Source organism: Herpailurus yagouaroundi, unplaced genomic scaffold (genome assembly GCF_014898765.1).
Source record: "Herpailurus yagouaroundi ecotype Mexico unplaced genomic scaffold, PumYag 28, whole genome shotgun sequence".
Classification (NCBI taxonomy): domain Eukaryota; kingdom Metazoa; phylum Chordata; class Mammalia; order Carnivora; family Felidae; genus Herpailurus; species Herpailurus yagouaroundi.
Genome location: NW_024412376.1, coordinates 100,150,008 through 100,163,350, shown reverse-complemented (window position 1 = coordinate 100,163,350; position 13,343 = coordinate 100,150,008). Strand labels below are relative to the sequence as shown.

Here is a 13,343-nt window from a genome sequence, read left to right as displayed (position 1 = left end):
GAGAGGGAGAGGGAGAGAGAGAGGGAGAGGGAGAGAGAGAGGGAGAGGGAGAGAGAGAGGGAGAGGGAGAGGGAAAGGGGGAGAGGGATAGGGAAAGGGGGAGAGAGAGAGAGAGAGAGAGAGGGAGAGAGAGAGAGAGAGAGAGGGAGAGAGAGGGAGAGAGGGAGAGAGAGAGAGAGAGAGAGAATATCCCAAGCAGGCTCCATACTGTCAGTGCAAAGCCTGATGTGGGGCTCAAACTCACAAACCACAAGATCATAACCTGAGCCGAAATCAAGAGACAGACACTCAACTGACTCAGCCACCTAGGCGCCGCATAAATCATACTGCATTTGTAAAATAAATCCAAATATTCCATGAAAAAAAATAGTACTTAAGGTAAGAATAAGATTACAGGACAAAACACACATTAAATGTCAGAAAGTAGAGAACAGCTTTGCTAAAATCTAAAGCAAGAAGAAAGTAAACCATGCAGAATCACATTTGCATTGGTATAGTGCTTATTTACATGTCTAATAAATACTTTGTAGAGAACTGAGGATTACTTTACAAAATAAATATAATGGAAGAAATACGTCCTATAATAATAGACAACTATAGTATCAAGTAAATTGAGAAAATATTAAGACTTGCCTGACTTCCCATAACAAACCTGGTTACATTAGTGTCAAAGATGGAGAAGAAAGTGAGAACAGTTTTCAGATAGTAATGAGAGGAAGGAAGGAAAACATGTAGTCCGACCCCTCCACTGCAGGATCAGTGGCCTAATGGCTGAAGGAGGAAAAAATGGCCATCATTTAAGAGATCTGCTGGGGAAGCAGTCTTGTAGGGGAGAGCTGGGTATCTGTTAGAACAAGATAAAAAGAACATTCAGCGAAGAGATTGAAGATTCAGGGGATTATTTTGATACGAACTCCAGAGAGGGCACAATGGAAGTAGTTCAAGAGTTGGGGATAAGTGAGAACAAGGACAGAAGATACTGACAACCTTAAGGAGATTAGATGTGGGAGATAAAAGGTGATGTAGGAGTCTGGGCCTTTGGATGGTACCCAATGTAAACAGGGATAAATAATGAGAGAAGTCCTGGCTATTCAAGGCAGATGGTGGTAAGATTGTTGAGTGTTGGCAGGTAGGGAAAGGTGGATACTTGGGAGTTTCCTTTTGACCACTTTTGACCAATGGGGGCAAAGCTTTACTTTTCAGTCTTTTTCTTAATTGACTTTCTTGGTATTTAAAATTATAGCCCAAGAGCATTCTTGAAGTCATCTCTCTTTCCAGTATTTTTATTTTTGGTTTTGGTTTTTGGTGTTTTTTTTTGGTTTCTCCTACTACCTCTTATCATTCCTTCTCTTTCATTGACTCCTTTTCTTTTAATAACTCTTAATATTTCTGTGGTTCAGTCCTGCTTTCTTCTATCTGTACACACAACCTCATGCTCCCTGGTTGATTTCATCTATATGCATAGTTTTAGTCACTGCCTATATTCAGCTTCCTAAAGGACATTTTACTTTAGATATCAATGAGTACTTCAATGACAAACATCTGCAAGAACTAAACAACATCTCTTTGCCCAAACCAATTATTCTCTCTATATTTCCTTTCTGGTTTAAGAGGATAATGGAATTTTTTCTATTATCTCAAAATTTGGGTGAAGTGAGGTCAAGGCTAAGAACTACAAATGATAAATCCTCACACTCTAAAAAGGAAGACAAAGGCATCCATGGCAGACTTACTGAGAGATAGCATCACTATCATCCATCTCCTGCCTGTTGAAAATGAAACCAAACAGACTTCAAGCTGTATTATAAAGCTGTAATCAAGACAGTATGGTACCAGCACAAGAAGAGACACTCAGATCAATGGAACAGAACAGAGAACCCAGAAATGGACCCACAAACGTATGGCCAACTAATCCTTGACAGAGCAGGAAAGAATATCCAATGGAATAAAGACTGTCTCTTCAAATGGTGCTGGGAAAGCTGGACCTTTCAGCTGGACCAGCTATGGGAAAGCTGCATAGCGACATGCAGAAAAATGAACCTGGACCTCTTTCTTACACCATACACAAAAATAAACTCAAAATGGATGAAAGATCTAAATGTAAGGCAGGAAGCCATCAAAATCCTCTAGGAGAAAGCAAGCAAATACCTCTTTGACCTTGGCCTCAGCTACTTCTTACTCAACACATCTCCAGAGGCAAGGGAAACAAAAGCAAAAATGAACCACTGGGACCTCATCAAAACAAAAAGCTTCTGCACAGTGAAGGAAATAATCAGCAAAACTAAAAGGCAACCGACAGAATGGGAGAAGGTATTTGCAAATGACATATCAGATAAAGGGTTAGTATCCAAAATCTACAGAGAACTTACCACACTCAACACCCAAAAAACAATCCAGTGAAGAAATGGGCCAAAGACATGAACAGACACTTCTCCAAAGCAGACATCCAGATGGCCAACCGACACATGAAAAAATGCTCAACATTACTCATCATCAGAGAAATACAAATCAGGGGCGCCTGGGTGGCTCAGTCGGTTAAGTGTCCAACTTCGGCTTAGGTCATGATCTCAGGGTCTGTGAGTTCGAGCCCCGCGTCAGGCTCTGTGCTGACAGCTCAGAGCCTGAAGCCTGTTTCGGATTCTGTGTCTCCCTCTCTCTCTCTGACCCTTCCCCATTCATGATCTGTCTCTGTCTCAAAAATAAATAAACGTTAAAAAAAAAAAAAGAAATACAAATCAAAACCACAATGAGATACCACTTTACACCTGTCAGAATGGCTAACATTAACAACTCAGGCAACAACAGATGTTGGCGAGGATGCAGAGAAAGAGGATCTCTTTTGCACTGCTGGCGGGAATGCAGCCACTCTGGAAAACAGTATGGAGGTTCCTCACAAAACTAAAAAATAGAACTACCCTACAAGCTAGCAACTGCACTAGTAGGTATCCAAGGGATACAGGTATGCTGTTTCAAAGGGGCACATGCACCCCAATGTTTATAGCAGCACTATCAACAATAGCTGAAGTATGGAAAGAACCCAAATGTCCATCGATGGATGAATGGATAAAAAAGATGCGGTATATATATATACAATGGACTACTACTCGGCAATCAAAAAGAATAAAATCTTGCCGTTTGCAACTACATGGATGGAACTGGAGGGTATTATGCTAAGTGAAATTAGTCAGCGAAAGACAAATATCATATGACTTCGCTTATATCAGAACTTTAAGATACAAAACAGATGAACAGAAGGGAAGGGAAGCAAAAATAATATAAAAACAGGGAGGGAGACAAAACAGAAGAGACTCTTAAATATGGAGAACAAAGAGAGGGTTACTATGGGGGGGGGGTGGGCTAAATGGGTAAGGGGCATTAAGGAATCTACTCTTGAAATCACTGTTGCACCTATATGCTAACTAACTTGGATGTAAATTTAAAAACAAATAAATAAATGAAATTGAAAAAACAAAAAGAAAAAAAGAGGAAATGAAACCAAACAGATTAGAAATAGAAGTAGGGGCACCTGGGTGGCTCAGATGGTTAAGCATCCGACTTCAACTCAGGCCATTATCTCACAGTTCATAAGTTCAAGCCCTGTGTCAAGCTCTGTGCTGACACTTGGAGCCTAGAGCCTGCTTCAAATTCTCTGTCTCCCCCTCTCTCTCTGCCCCTCAACCGTCTGCACTCAGTCTCTCTCTCTCTCTCTCAAAAATTAAAAAAAAAAAAAAAAAGAAGTGAATTTATAAATGTAGAGAAGACTATACCTCCATAAGAACAAAGGCAGGGGTTCTCCAAGAAAACCTCTGGGATGGACTAAGTAATAACTAGAAGAAGGAAAAACCTGACATCTCAATTTTGGCTAGCAACACACTATAACTTTTTGGTAGTGATAAGAATGCTTATCTTGGTCTAGCCACCAGAAATGGATGCAGGAAGAGATTTCTTGGGAGAACCTGACACATACCTGCAGGAGTTTAGGACATATGTGAACACAGAAACTGGTCCCAGCCTAGAGAATTCTGAATGCAAGAGGCTAGATGGAACTGTCAAAATTGTAGAGCAAGGAAAAGGAGGACAGTAGTTAGTCAAGCTGTACTTCTACCAGTGGGTTCTTCAATAGGTTCCCCATTAGCCAAACAGATGCTGCAGAAGGGCTAAAGCATCTTAATGGGCCAAAGACACGTGCCTCTGCTACACTGTGCTACACGTGCCTGGTACACTGCAGTACCAGGTCGTAGGGCAGACTACAGGAGGTAAGAGACAGCCAGGAGAAAACTGCCAAAGATAGCCTGAGTGTGTACCACAGTCTCAACAAAGAAGTGGGCAATGGGGACATAATCACGGGGATCTTCAAAAACTTTCCTAAATGCACAACTGTAAATGTCCACACTTGGACACCTGCTACACTGGCAGCTACATTACAACAGTCCTGGTCACAGAAGTCTTTGTCCTTTCTCTTCTAATCTTCCTTCCAATCAGAAGCCAAAAGCAAAAACAGGGAGGAGGTAGAAAAGTGAAGGAAACAGAGCACACTCCCTTTCTTGACTATATGGTCCCTGAGTCATGATTGGGTCTGAGTTCAGGGGAGAAGCTTTCAAACTAGATTTAAGTCTTTGACTAGACTTTTCATACTTGTGAATTTAATCACCAAAATAAGGCTTGTTCTTATAGTTAAAAATAACCTCTTGTCAAGATGTAGGGAAGGAAGATCCAAGATGGCATAGCTAAAGTCAAGGATGAGAGAAAAATAAAGCTAGTTCCTATCTGTATGCAAATCAGATATAGCCCATATACCAGACTTACCAGTCCACAGTGCCACCATCTACTCTGTTAATCAAGTCAGGAACCTAGGAGTCATCCTAGATTCTCCCCCTCCCTAAGACCCTGACATCCAATATTATGTCTTAAACCTCTTTTAACACATCTCTTCTTCCCAAGCCCCTTAGCTACTAGTCTAGCTCAAACCTAAAGTACTAGAATAATCTAACTTAGTGATTTTCTACCCTGGCCCATACTTATGAATCTTAAAATATTAAAACTAAATTCAAACTAATACCTCGGCTCCATTTATGGGGATCCTCATTTATGGAGTCAGGTAGGACCCAGCCATAAGTTTTTTCAAGGGGTCTCCAGGGTGTTTCAAAAGTTCATACATGGTTGAGAATCACTAACCTAACTGGTCTCTCTTCCAGACTGTCTTTCATAATGCCACAAGAATCATCTTTTTAAAAATGCAAATCTGGGGCGCCTGGGTGGCGCAGTCGGTTAAGCGTCCGACTTCAGCCAGGTCACGATCTCGCGGTCTGTGAGTTCGAGCCCCGCGTCAGGCTCTGGGCTGATGGCTCGGAGCCTGGAGCCTGTTTCTGATTCTGTGTCTCCCTCTCTCTCTGCCCCTCCCCCGTTCATGCCCTGTCTCTCTCTGTCCCAAAAATAAATAAACGTTGAAAAAAAAAAAATTAAAAAAAAAAATGCAAATCTTAGAGCATCTGGCTGGTTCAGTTGGTTCAGTGTCTGACCCTTGATCATCTCAATCACAGGATTAAGCCTTGAGTCAGGCTCTGTGCTAAGCATGGATGCTGCTTGAGATTCTTTCTCTTTCTCTCCCTCTGCCCCTCTCCCTCACTTGTGTGCTGCTCTCTCTCTCCCTCTCTAAAAAAATTTAAAAAAAAAAAACATGCAAATCTCATATTAACCTTGAGTAGTGGTTTTCAATCTAGGGTACCCATTAGAATCACTTAGAGAGCTTTTAAAAATCCTGATACCAGGCCAAACTCTAGACCAATTAAAACAGTCTCTAGGAATACAAACCAGGTATTCCCAGGTGATCCCAATATACAGACAAGGAAACCACTGCTCTAGAAGCAATGGGAAGCCACAGAAAGTCTTTTGGAACAATAAAATGCAAACTCCCCTGCAGATAATAAAACCTTCTCTCTAACCTTCATACCCTCACGACTTACACTACCAGAGCAATATAGTTCCCTCAAAGGGCCACGCTTTTCCCCTTTTGTGTAAAGTATTACCTCAATCGAGAAATTACCTCAAAGCAAGTATTACCTCCACTGCTCACCCACAGCTAAGACTCAAACCACCTTTAAGGTTAAGATCTTTCAAGAACAGCCTTTGTATACAGTGTCCCCAACACACAGCTGAGCTCATCAACCCGCCTGTAACTGTCTTGATTCTGTAGGGCAATTCTTAATGTTTACGTCTAACTTCCCTGTTGAACTGCTTGAAGTGAAAAACGTGTCTTATTCATGCTTTTATCCCCAGTGCCTATCACTAGGCATAGCACATAGTAAGCACTCAAATATCTACTGCATTCATTCCATTTAAGTAAATAATTATTTTCTATTATCATGCAGGTAGAATCCCATTATTAATAAAGTGAAAGAGACATCATATTTATATATTATATTCAAGTCTCATTATAACAGAAACCAACAGCTATACTTCTAAAAAATGTGAAACAAATATTTAATGTTTGTTCTATTTATGAATAGTAGTAAATAATGAAAAAGGCCATAAAAAGGGCAGTAAGTTTCCAGAATCACAAAGGTGACATCTCACAGAATAATGATGGTTAGCTTTACACCTGAAATGTCCTTAAAATATACCTTTTCAAAATGTTATGCTGGTATGATGACATCTGCGTGTTTTAGGAAGTGAACTAAGAGTAAAATGACAAGTACTTAGCTACGTTAAAATAAAAACAGATCATGAAAAGCTTTCAAATGATTTGAATGAACTATACTTAAATCTAAAAACTCTGAGAATCTGGTGACCAGCATTTGATGGCAATTTCTAGTACTCTGGGTAATCTGTTACCCAGCAAAAACTCAGGTCTCCACAAAACCCAGGACAGTTTAAGCAGAAAACAGAGTATTTTATCAAAATAACAATAAAGTTACATTCAACATTTTATATTCATATAGTCACTACATATGTGACTTCCCAAAGATAATAATTTTGCACAAATATTAACTTGAGAACTATACACATTATGTACCTCATTCAGAAGATTTTTGTTGTACCCGCATTGATATGGGCCATGGAAATTATCTTAGCATGCAAAAAGATTACTAAGTTACTATGTGTTTAGAATAAGTTCTTTTTTCTTGATTACTAAATTAATCTAGTATTCGATGAAAGCCTATTACTTGTTTGGGAATATGTTAAAATTGAAGTATCTAAAGTGACTAGTAAGAACATAAAGGCATTAACCACAACACTTGAGCATTTGTGGCTAATTTTTTTTTTTTACCTTATTTGGCGATTTCAAAGGTGAGATGGCTATTTTATTTGGTGTCTGTGTTGTAGAATTTAAAGTTGATCCAATAACACCACTTTCAGATATTGTTATGGTCTTTGATGGAGTCCCGGGAGTAGACTGTGAAAGAACCCTACCTGCAAATGAGAGGCAGCACATCAGTTTGACTTTTTTCAATAATGATATAAAATGTATGTGATGATGATCTACACCCACAAAGACTGTAGTCTGTATGTTCACTATTTCATATGTATCCAGGTAGGAACTTAAACACTCAAGTGAGGCCCTAATGAACTAAGGTGAAACTGGTCAGAAGGAAACAAAACAATGCTTCTTAGTAACACTTAGTATCTTAATACCACTTTATGTAAAGTCCATGAAAACACTTCTCACTGTTCTCATCAATCCTGTTAAGTTATATTTATCAGAAAATAGGCTCAGGACAACTGTGCAACATGCCCTGTGTAACACAGTTCCTGAAAGTCAGGCCTTGAATCCAAGTCTCAAAACTTAATCTCTGTACTATACTACAGCTGTTTTACTCTGAACTTAAATCATTCAGGATATAATTTCAACCCACATCTATAAAACAGACATTGGACTAACCTGAAGACTATCTGATTTAATACTATCTGATTTTAGACTGCCAAAAGGAAAACAAAAAGTTCTTCTCGGACAGATTCCAACAGGAGTACAGGAATACTGTGAACCCTTCTGGACACTACCCTTCAGGAAAAACACAGAAAACTGTAGGGTGTCTGGATGGGTTAGGAAATTGGGAATCATCTCACAATGAATTGAAATACTAGGAATTTTTATCCTAGTCAAGAAAGGAATACAAAGACATGACACATCTCCAAATTCTTGAAAGACTGTGTGACAGTCATTAGTGCTAGTCACCAAGTATTCTGGTTCTCTCCCATTCTGGGCACATGGTAGAACTGTGTACTCCCTGCACCCCCCGCCCCCACCCCATTCCTGGTGATTAGGTTAGGGTCACATGACAAGTTCTAACCGATGAACTATGAGTAGAGGTATTGCATTTCTGGGCCAGAACATTTCTGTCAATGCAAGACCTTCCAAAGCTCTACTTTTCCTCTGCCACATCTGAGATGTCGGTTCCTCTGTCAGCTTGAGTCCTTGTGAGACTGTAAGAAGAGCCCCCTTTCTAATCCACAATGGATATGTGATCTTATCAAGTATGAATAAAAAGTGAAAAAATGTTTTTAAACTTCTGAGATTTAGAGATTTTTATTATGGCAGGAAAGCCAAGATTATCCCGACTCATCTCTAGGCTGTCAAGTTGAAGGATTAGAGCCACTCTCTATCACATCAGATGCATAGCACAAATGCACAGAAACAGAAGTTTCAGTTCAGCACTAGGAAAGAACTTCTAACAAAAATTTCCACTTGAAAAGACTGTTTCACCACAAGTGAGTTTTTAGTCACTGAAGGCATTCCAAGCAGACGCTGTATAATCAAATTCACTGGCTGAAAAGGGAATTCAAGCACCCAAAGAAGAGAAAAGGTAGATAACTACATTATCTCTAAAACTCCTTCTTAGATGCTATGATTTAACTTATAAATATATCTGGAGATGAAAGAGAGAGGGAGAGAGGGGAGAGAAAGAGAAAAAAGAAAGGACTTTCTCTTTAGACAAAAATAAAAAACTAGCACTTAAGAGCTTCCGGATTATTTTTTTCTGACACAGTATACAGTTTCTTTTTTAAAATCAAGTTGATCTGACATTTATGAATGTTTAAAATATTTTCAATTTATTTGTAGTACACACGTACATTTAATTTCATTGAAATAGTCATTAACAAATTTCAGTTGAGAGTTGATTTTTTTTAACCTGAATAACATAACTAAGTAAGTCAATTCTATATAAACTAAATGAATCTGCATCAAATATTTTTAGACCACCCTAAAGTGCTAAACCTGCCTGAAATAAAATGATTGCCTGTTCTAGTTTCTAAAACTAGTTATCTGTGGGATAAACCTGAAGCCCAAAAAATGATTATATTAAGAAAATAAATTATCGGAGCACCTGGGTGGCTCAGTCGGTCAAGCATCTGACTCAGTTTCGGCTCAGGTCATGATCTCGTGGTTCATGGGATGAATCCCCACATTCGGCTCTGCACTAACAGTGAAGAGCCTGCTTGAGATTCTCTATCTCTGCTCTTCCCCCAACCCCCCTCAAAATAAACAAACATTAAAAAAAAAAAGAAAAGAAATGACCAATAAAGACACAGTTTTATAAAATGCTCATCACTTATGGTTATTACTATAACTTCTTATTTGTTTGGCATTACATAAATTCAGAAAAAAGTGTCAGAAAGAGTTAATGCAGAAAATCCTCAATTCCTGAAAATAGCTGATCCAGAAAAGGCCACTTAAAGTGAATTCATTTAAGACCGGGACAAAAATTTCACTACAAATAAGAAAACTAAGAGTAAATCTTTCAGTTTTCTTTTCTTTTTCCTTTTTTTTTTTTTTTTGCTTATATTTAACAAAACTCGAGTTTATAATTAAAACTACAGTAACTCTTAGGATGAACTGTTAAGTCTAGGGGAAAGAGGATTCTTCTGAAAATTAGTGTGACAGCACAATGACAGATGCAGTTTGAATGGGCACAACTTGATCATACTGAATGTCATCTCTGCCAGGCCCAAATATTTCAGGATTTCATCAATTTTCCCAAGAACCCTCTATACTTGTTAAAATTCAAGTTACTCTTAAAAAAATTTTTTTTTGAGAGAGAGCATGAGTGAGTGAGGGCAGACTGAGAGGGAGAGAGAGAATCCCACGAGGTGCAGACAGAGAGAGAGGGAGGGAGACACAGTGTGGAGCCTGGGGGGGGGGGGTGGTGTTGAGCTCACGAACCATGAGATCATGACCTGAGCCGAAGTCGGATGCTTAATTGACTGAGCCACCCAGGCGCCCCTCAAGTTATTCTTTTTGAGGGGCTTGCTTGTTTTTCATCCAGATAGCATCCCTCCTGATTATCTAATCTCCAAATCCCTATTTATCCTTAGCTCCACAGACAGATTCAACAAGTATGCAAATTCTACAACCTCCCCTTGAAATCAATTTGCAAGGTATTTACACTCCACTGTCAGTTGTTCTCCAAGAATCAAGAAACATACTCCAAAAGATAGGGGATGGGGGACAGGCAGGGAGCTGGCTTATCTAAGCAAGGACTAATTCTTAAGGGATTAATTTATTAGTGAATATTTTCACATTGATAAAGCTTGCTCCACTGTAGAAACCTTGTACCTCGGGAGCTCTGATAACAAGGACCTCTGTATCTCATTAAACTGTCTCCAAAGCCTTCTGAAGTGTGTGGAATCAACATTTTATAGAAGAGGAATCGGTAATTATTTACCCAAGATCACAGACAAAATCTATACAAGAGCTATGACTAAAACCCAAGTTTCCCAATAGCTCCTTCCACACCACCACATTGCTTCCATGATATACATATTCATTCAAAATACATATTCACTGAACCACATCTATGTGCCAGAAACTGTGCCAAGTCTGGAAAGAGAGATAAACAAGGTAAAAGAACTATCGTTAATGTGGCACATACACACAATGGAATATTATTCAGCCTAAAAAAAAATTCTTACATGCTACAACACAGATGAACTAGGAGGACATTGTGCTGAGTGCAATAAGCCAATTACGAAAGGACACATACTGTGTGATTCCACTTATATGAGATATGTAGAGTAGTCAAATTGATAAGAGACAAAAAGTTTCTGTTAGGAGTTGGGAGGGAGGGAAGAATGGGGAGTTATTGTTTAATAATGTAGAGATTCTGTTTTGCAAAATGAAAGAAGTTCTGAAGATGGATGGTGGTGACGGTGGTACAGCAGTGTAAATATACTTAATGCCACTGAATAGTCCACTTAAAAATGATTAAAATGTTATGTATGTTATGCCACAATTTATGTATGTATTTTTATCAAAATTTTTTAAATATAAATTAATTTTTAAGAGAGTTTTGTTTTGTTGAGAGAGAAAGAGACAGAGAGAGGCTCAACCAACTGAGCCTCCCCAGTGCCCCAATATAAATTAATTTTTAAAAATTACATGACAAACAAAACAAAGCCAAAAAATTACCACTAAGGAAAATTATAAATGTAGTAGGGGAAACAGACAAGAAAACCAAGTATTATAACACAGTGTGACTAATGGAAATATTAAAAACCAGTATGAAATGTAATAGAAGTCTAATTAAAGTTAAGAATTTGGTAGGTATAATTAAGTTCTAAGGGAATACATAGGAGATGATCAGGGGAAGAGTATGGCAAACAAAGGCATCGTAAGTAAAAAGGAATGCCAAGATCCTAAATCCCGAGAGAACATGGTCTATTTGGTAATTTCTTAAAATAAGTTAAATTAGGTGAAAATGAAAAAGGTATGTATTCGATCATAAATGCCTTTAATGTTAAAAAAGCACTGGCATCTAAATTCAAATCTGACAGACTGAAGCCAAGAAACTGATAAGAAATGAATATGGCCAAGAAAATCTGAAGCAAGGGTGTGACAAGATCAGATCTGCATTTTTAAAAAAATCACTTAGGGGCGCCTGGGTGGCGCAGTCGGTTAAGCGTCCGACTTCAGCTAGGTCACGATCTCGCGGTCCGTGAGTTCGAGCCCCGCGTCAGGCTCTGGGCTGATGGCTCGGAGCCTGGAGCCTGTTTCCGATTCTGTGTCTCCCTCTCTCTCTGCCCCTCCCCCGTTCATGCTGTCTCTCTCTGTCTTAAAAATAAATAAACGTTGAAAAAAAAAAAAAAAAAAAAAAAAAAAAAAATCACTTACACACAAACTTAAGTTTATCTTGACTGTAAGACAGAAAAAGATTTCCATCGTCAATGAGAAGCCCAAAAGTCGTTAAAAAACAATCTAAATGTACTTTGAAAAGTCAATAGCTACAATATAAAGATTACAGAACCTCCTTGTGATAAGAGAATTCAGCAGGAGAGGTACTTCAGTGTTTAAAAATTTTTTTTTTCAATGTTTATTTATTTTTGGGACAGAGAGAGACAGAGCATGAACGGGGGAGGGTCAGAGAGAGAGGGAGACACAGAATCGGAAACACGCTCCAGGCTCTGAGCCATCAGCCCAGAGCCCGACGCGGGGCTCGAACTCACAGACCGCGAGATCGTGACCTGGCTGAAGTCGGACGCCTAACCGACTGCGCCACCCAGGCGCCCCTAAAATTTAGTTCCTAAGAATTTAAAAAGCTATATAATGGAACTAGTTGACAGTGGAAATTCTCTCTCCAAACTGAACTTAATGCCAATGATTCTAATGAAATTTAATAGAAGTCTATCTATGCCTTTTGGTAGGGCCAAGAAGTCTGCCCGTAATTAAAAGGTGAAACTATGATTAATGTGCAAACACATTATATAAATGACCCAAAGACCCAGCAATGATATCAATATAGTCAAATGTCAAAGGTGAAATCTTGGCATTGACCAAATGTTCACTCAGGCACATGTACAAACACCACAATTGTTTAGCGTATAATTTTCCCACACAATTAAAAAATGTAAGGGACTCTCTCAAGCTCAGAAATAGTAAAAAACACTGCACTGAGAAATTCCTCTTGGTTAACCCCCTCCACCAAAAACTCCCAAAAACTTCCCAGGGGAATGTTGGGGTCCCTTTTTCATCAATACATCCAAAGCCTTCCTTACTTTCAGCCAACTGAAGCCCACTTCTGGAACCAGATCCAAATCCAAATGCTTTCCAATCTTCCCTCTGGGGCCATACTTGTCCCCATGACAGCCCTCAAGACAGCAGCCTCCTATAACATCACAAATCTCTGCTGAGGGCCAAAAGAGAAAAATACATTCACCCAACAATACTGCCCTCAAACTACAATCTTTCCATGCCTCCTCTCACTTGCTAAAACGAGAAGCCTCCCTAAACACAATGCAAAGCTTCAGGAAAATGACAGATCACTGCCACTGACTTCAGAGTTGCCTGTTGTTACACTGTCTATAAATTTATCAAAAATGGTGGACAGTGGTTTTCATATATATCCTCTCCC

At 39.1% G+C, this 13,343-nt stretch overlaps 1 protein-coding gene across 6 annotated transcripts in view; it reads right to left on the bottom strand.

Annotated features, from left to right (window-relative positions):
- LIN54 (lin-54 DREAM MuvB core complex component) overlaps positions 1-13,343 on the bottom strand; it is a 77,879-nt gene that overhangs the window by 43,606 nt on the left and 20,930 nt on the right. For 4 of the 6 annotated variants that reach the window (XM_040479581.1, XM_040479607.1, XM_040479571.1 and 1 more), the window contains exon 4: positions 7,268-7,410. The exons of the other annotated variants lie outside the window; for them this stretch is intronic. In XM_040479581.1, the coding sequence (XP_040335515.1) occupies positions 7,268-7,410 (143 nt within the window). The remainder of the gene's footprint in view (positions 1-7,267; positions 7,411-13,343) is intronic. 6 annotated transcript variants of the gene reach the window in all.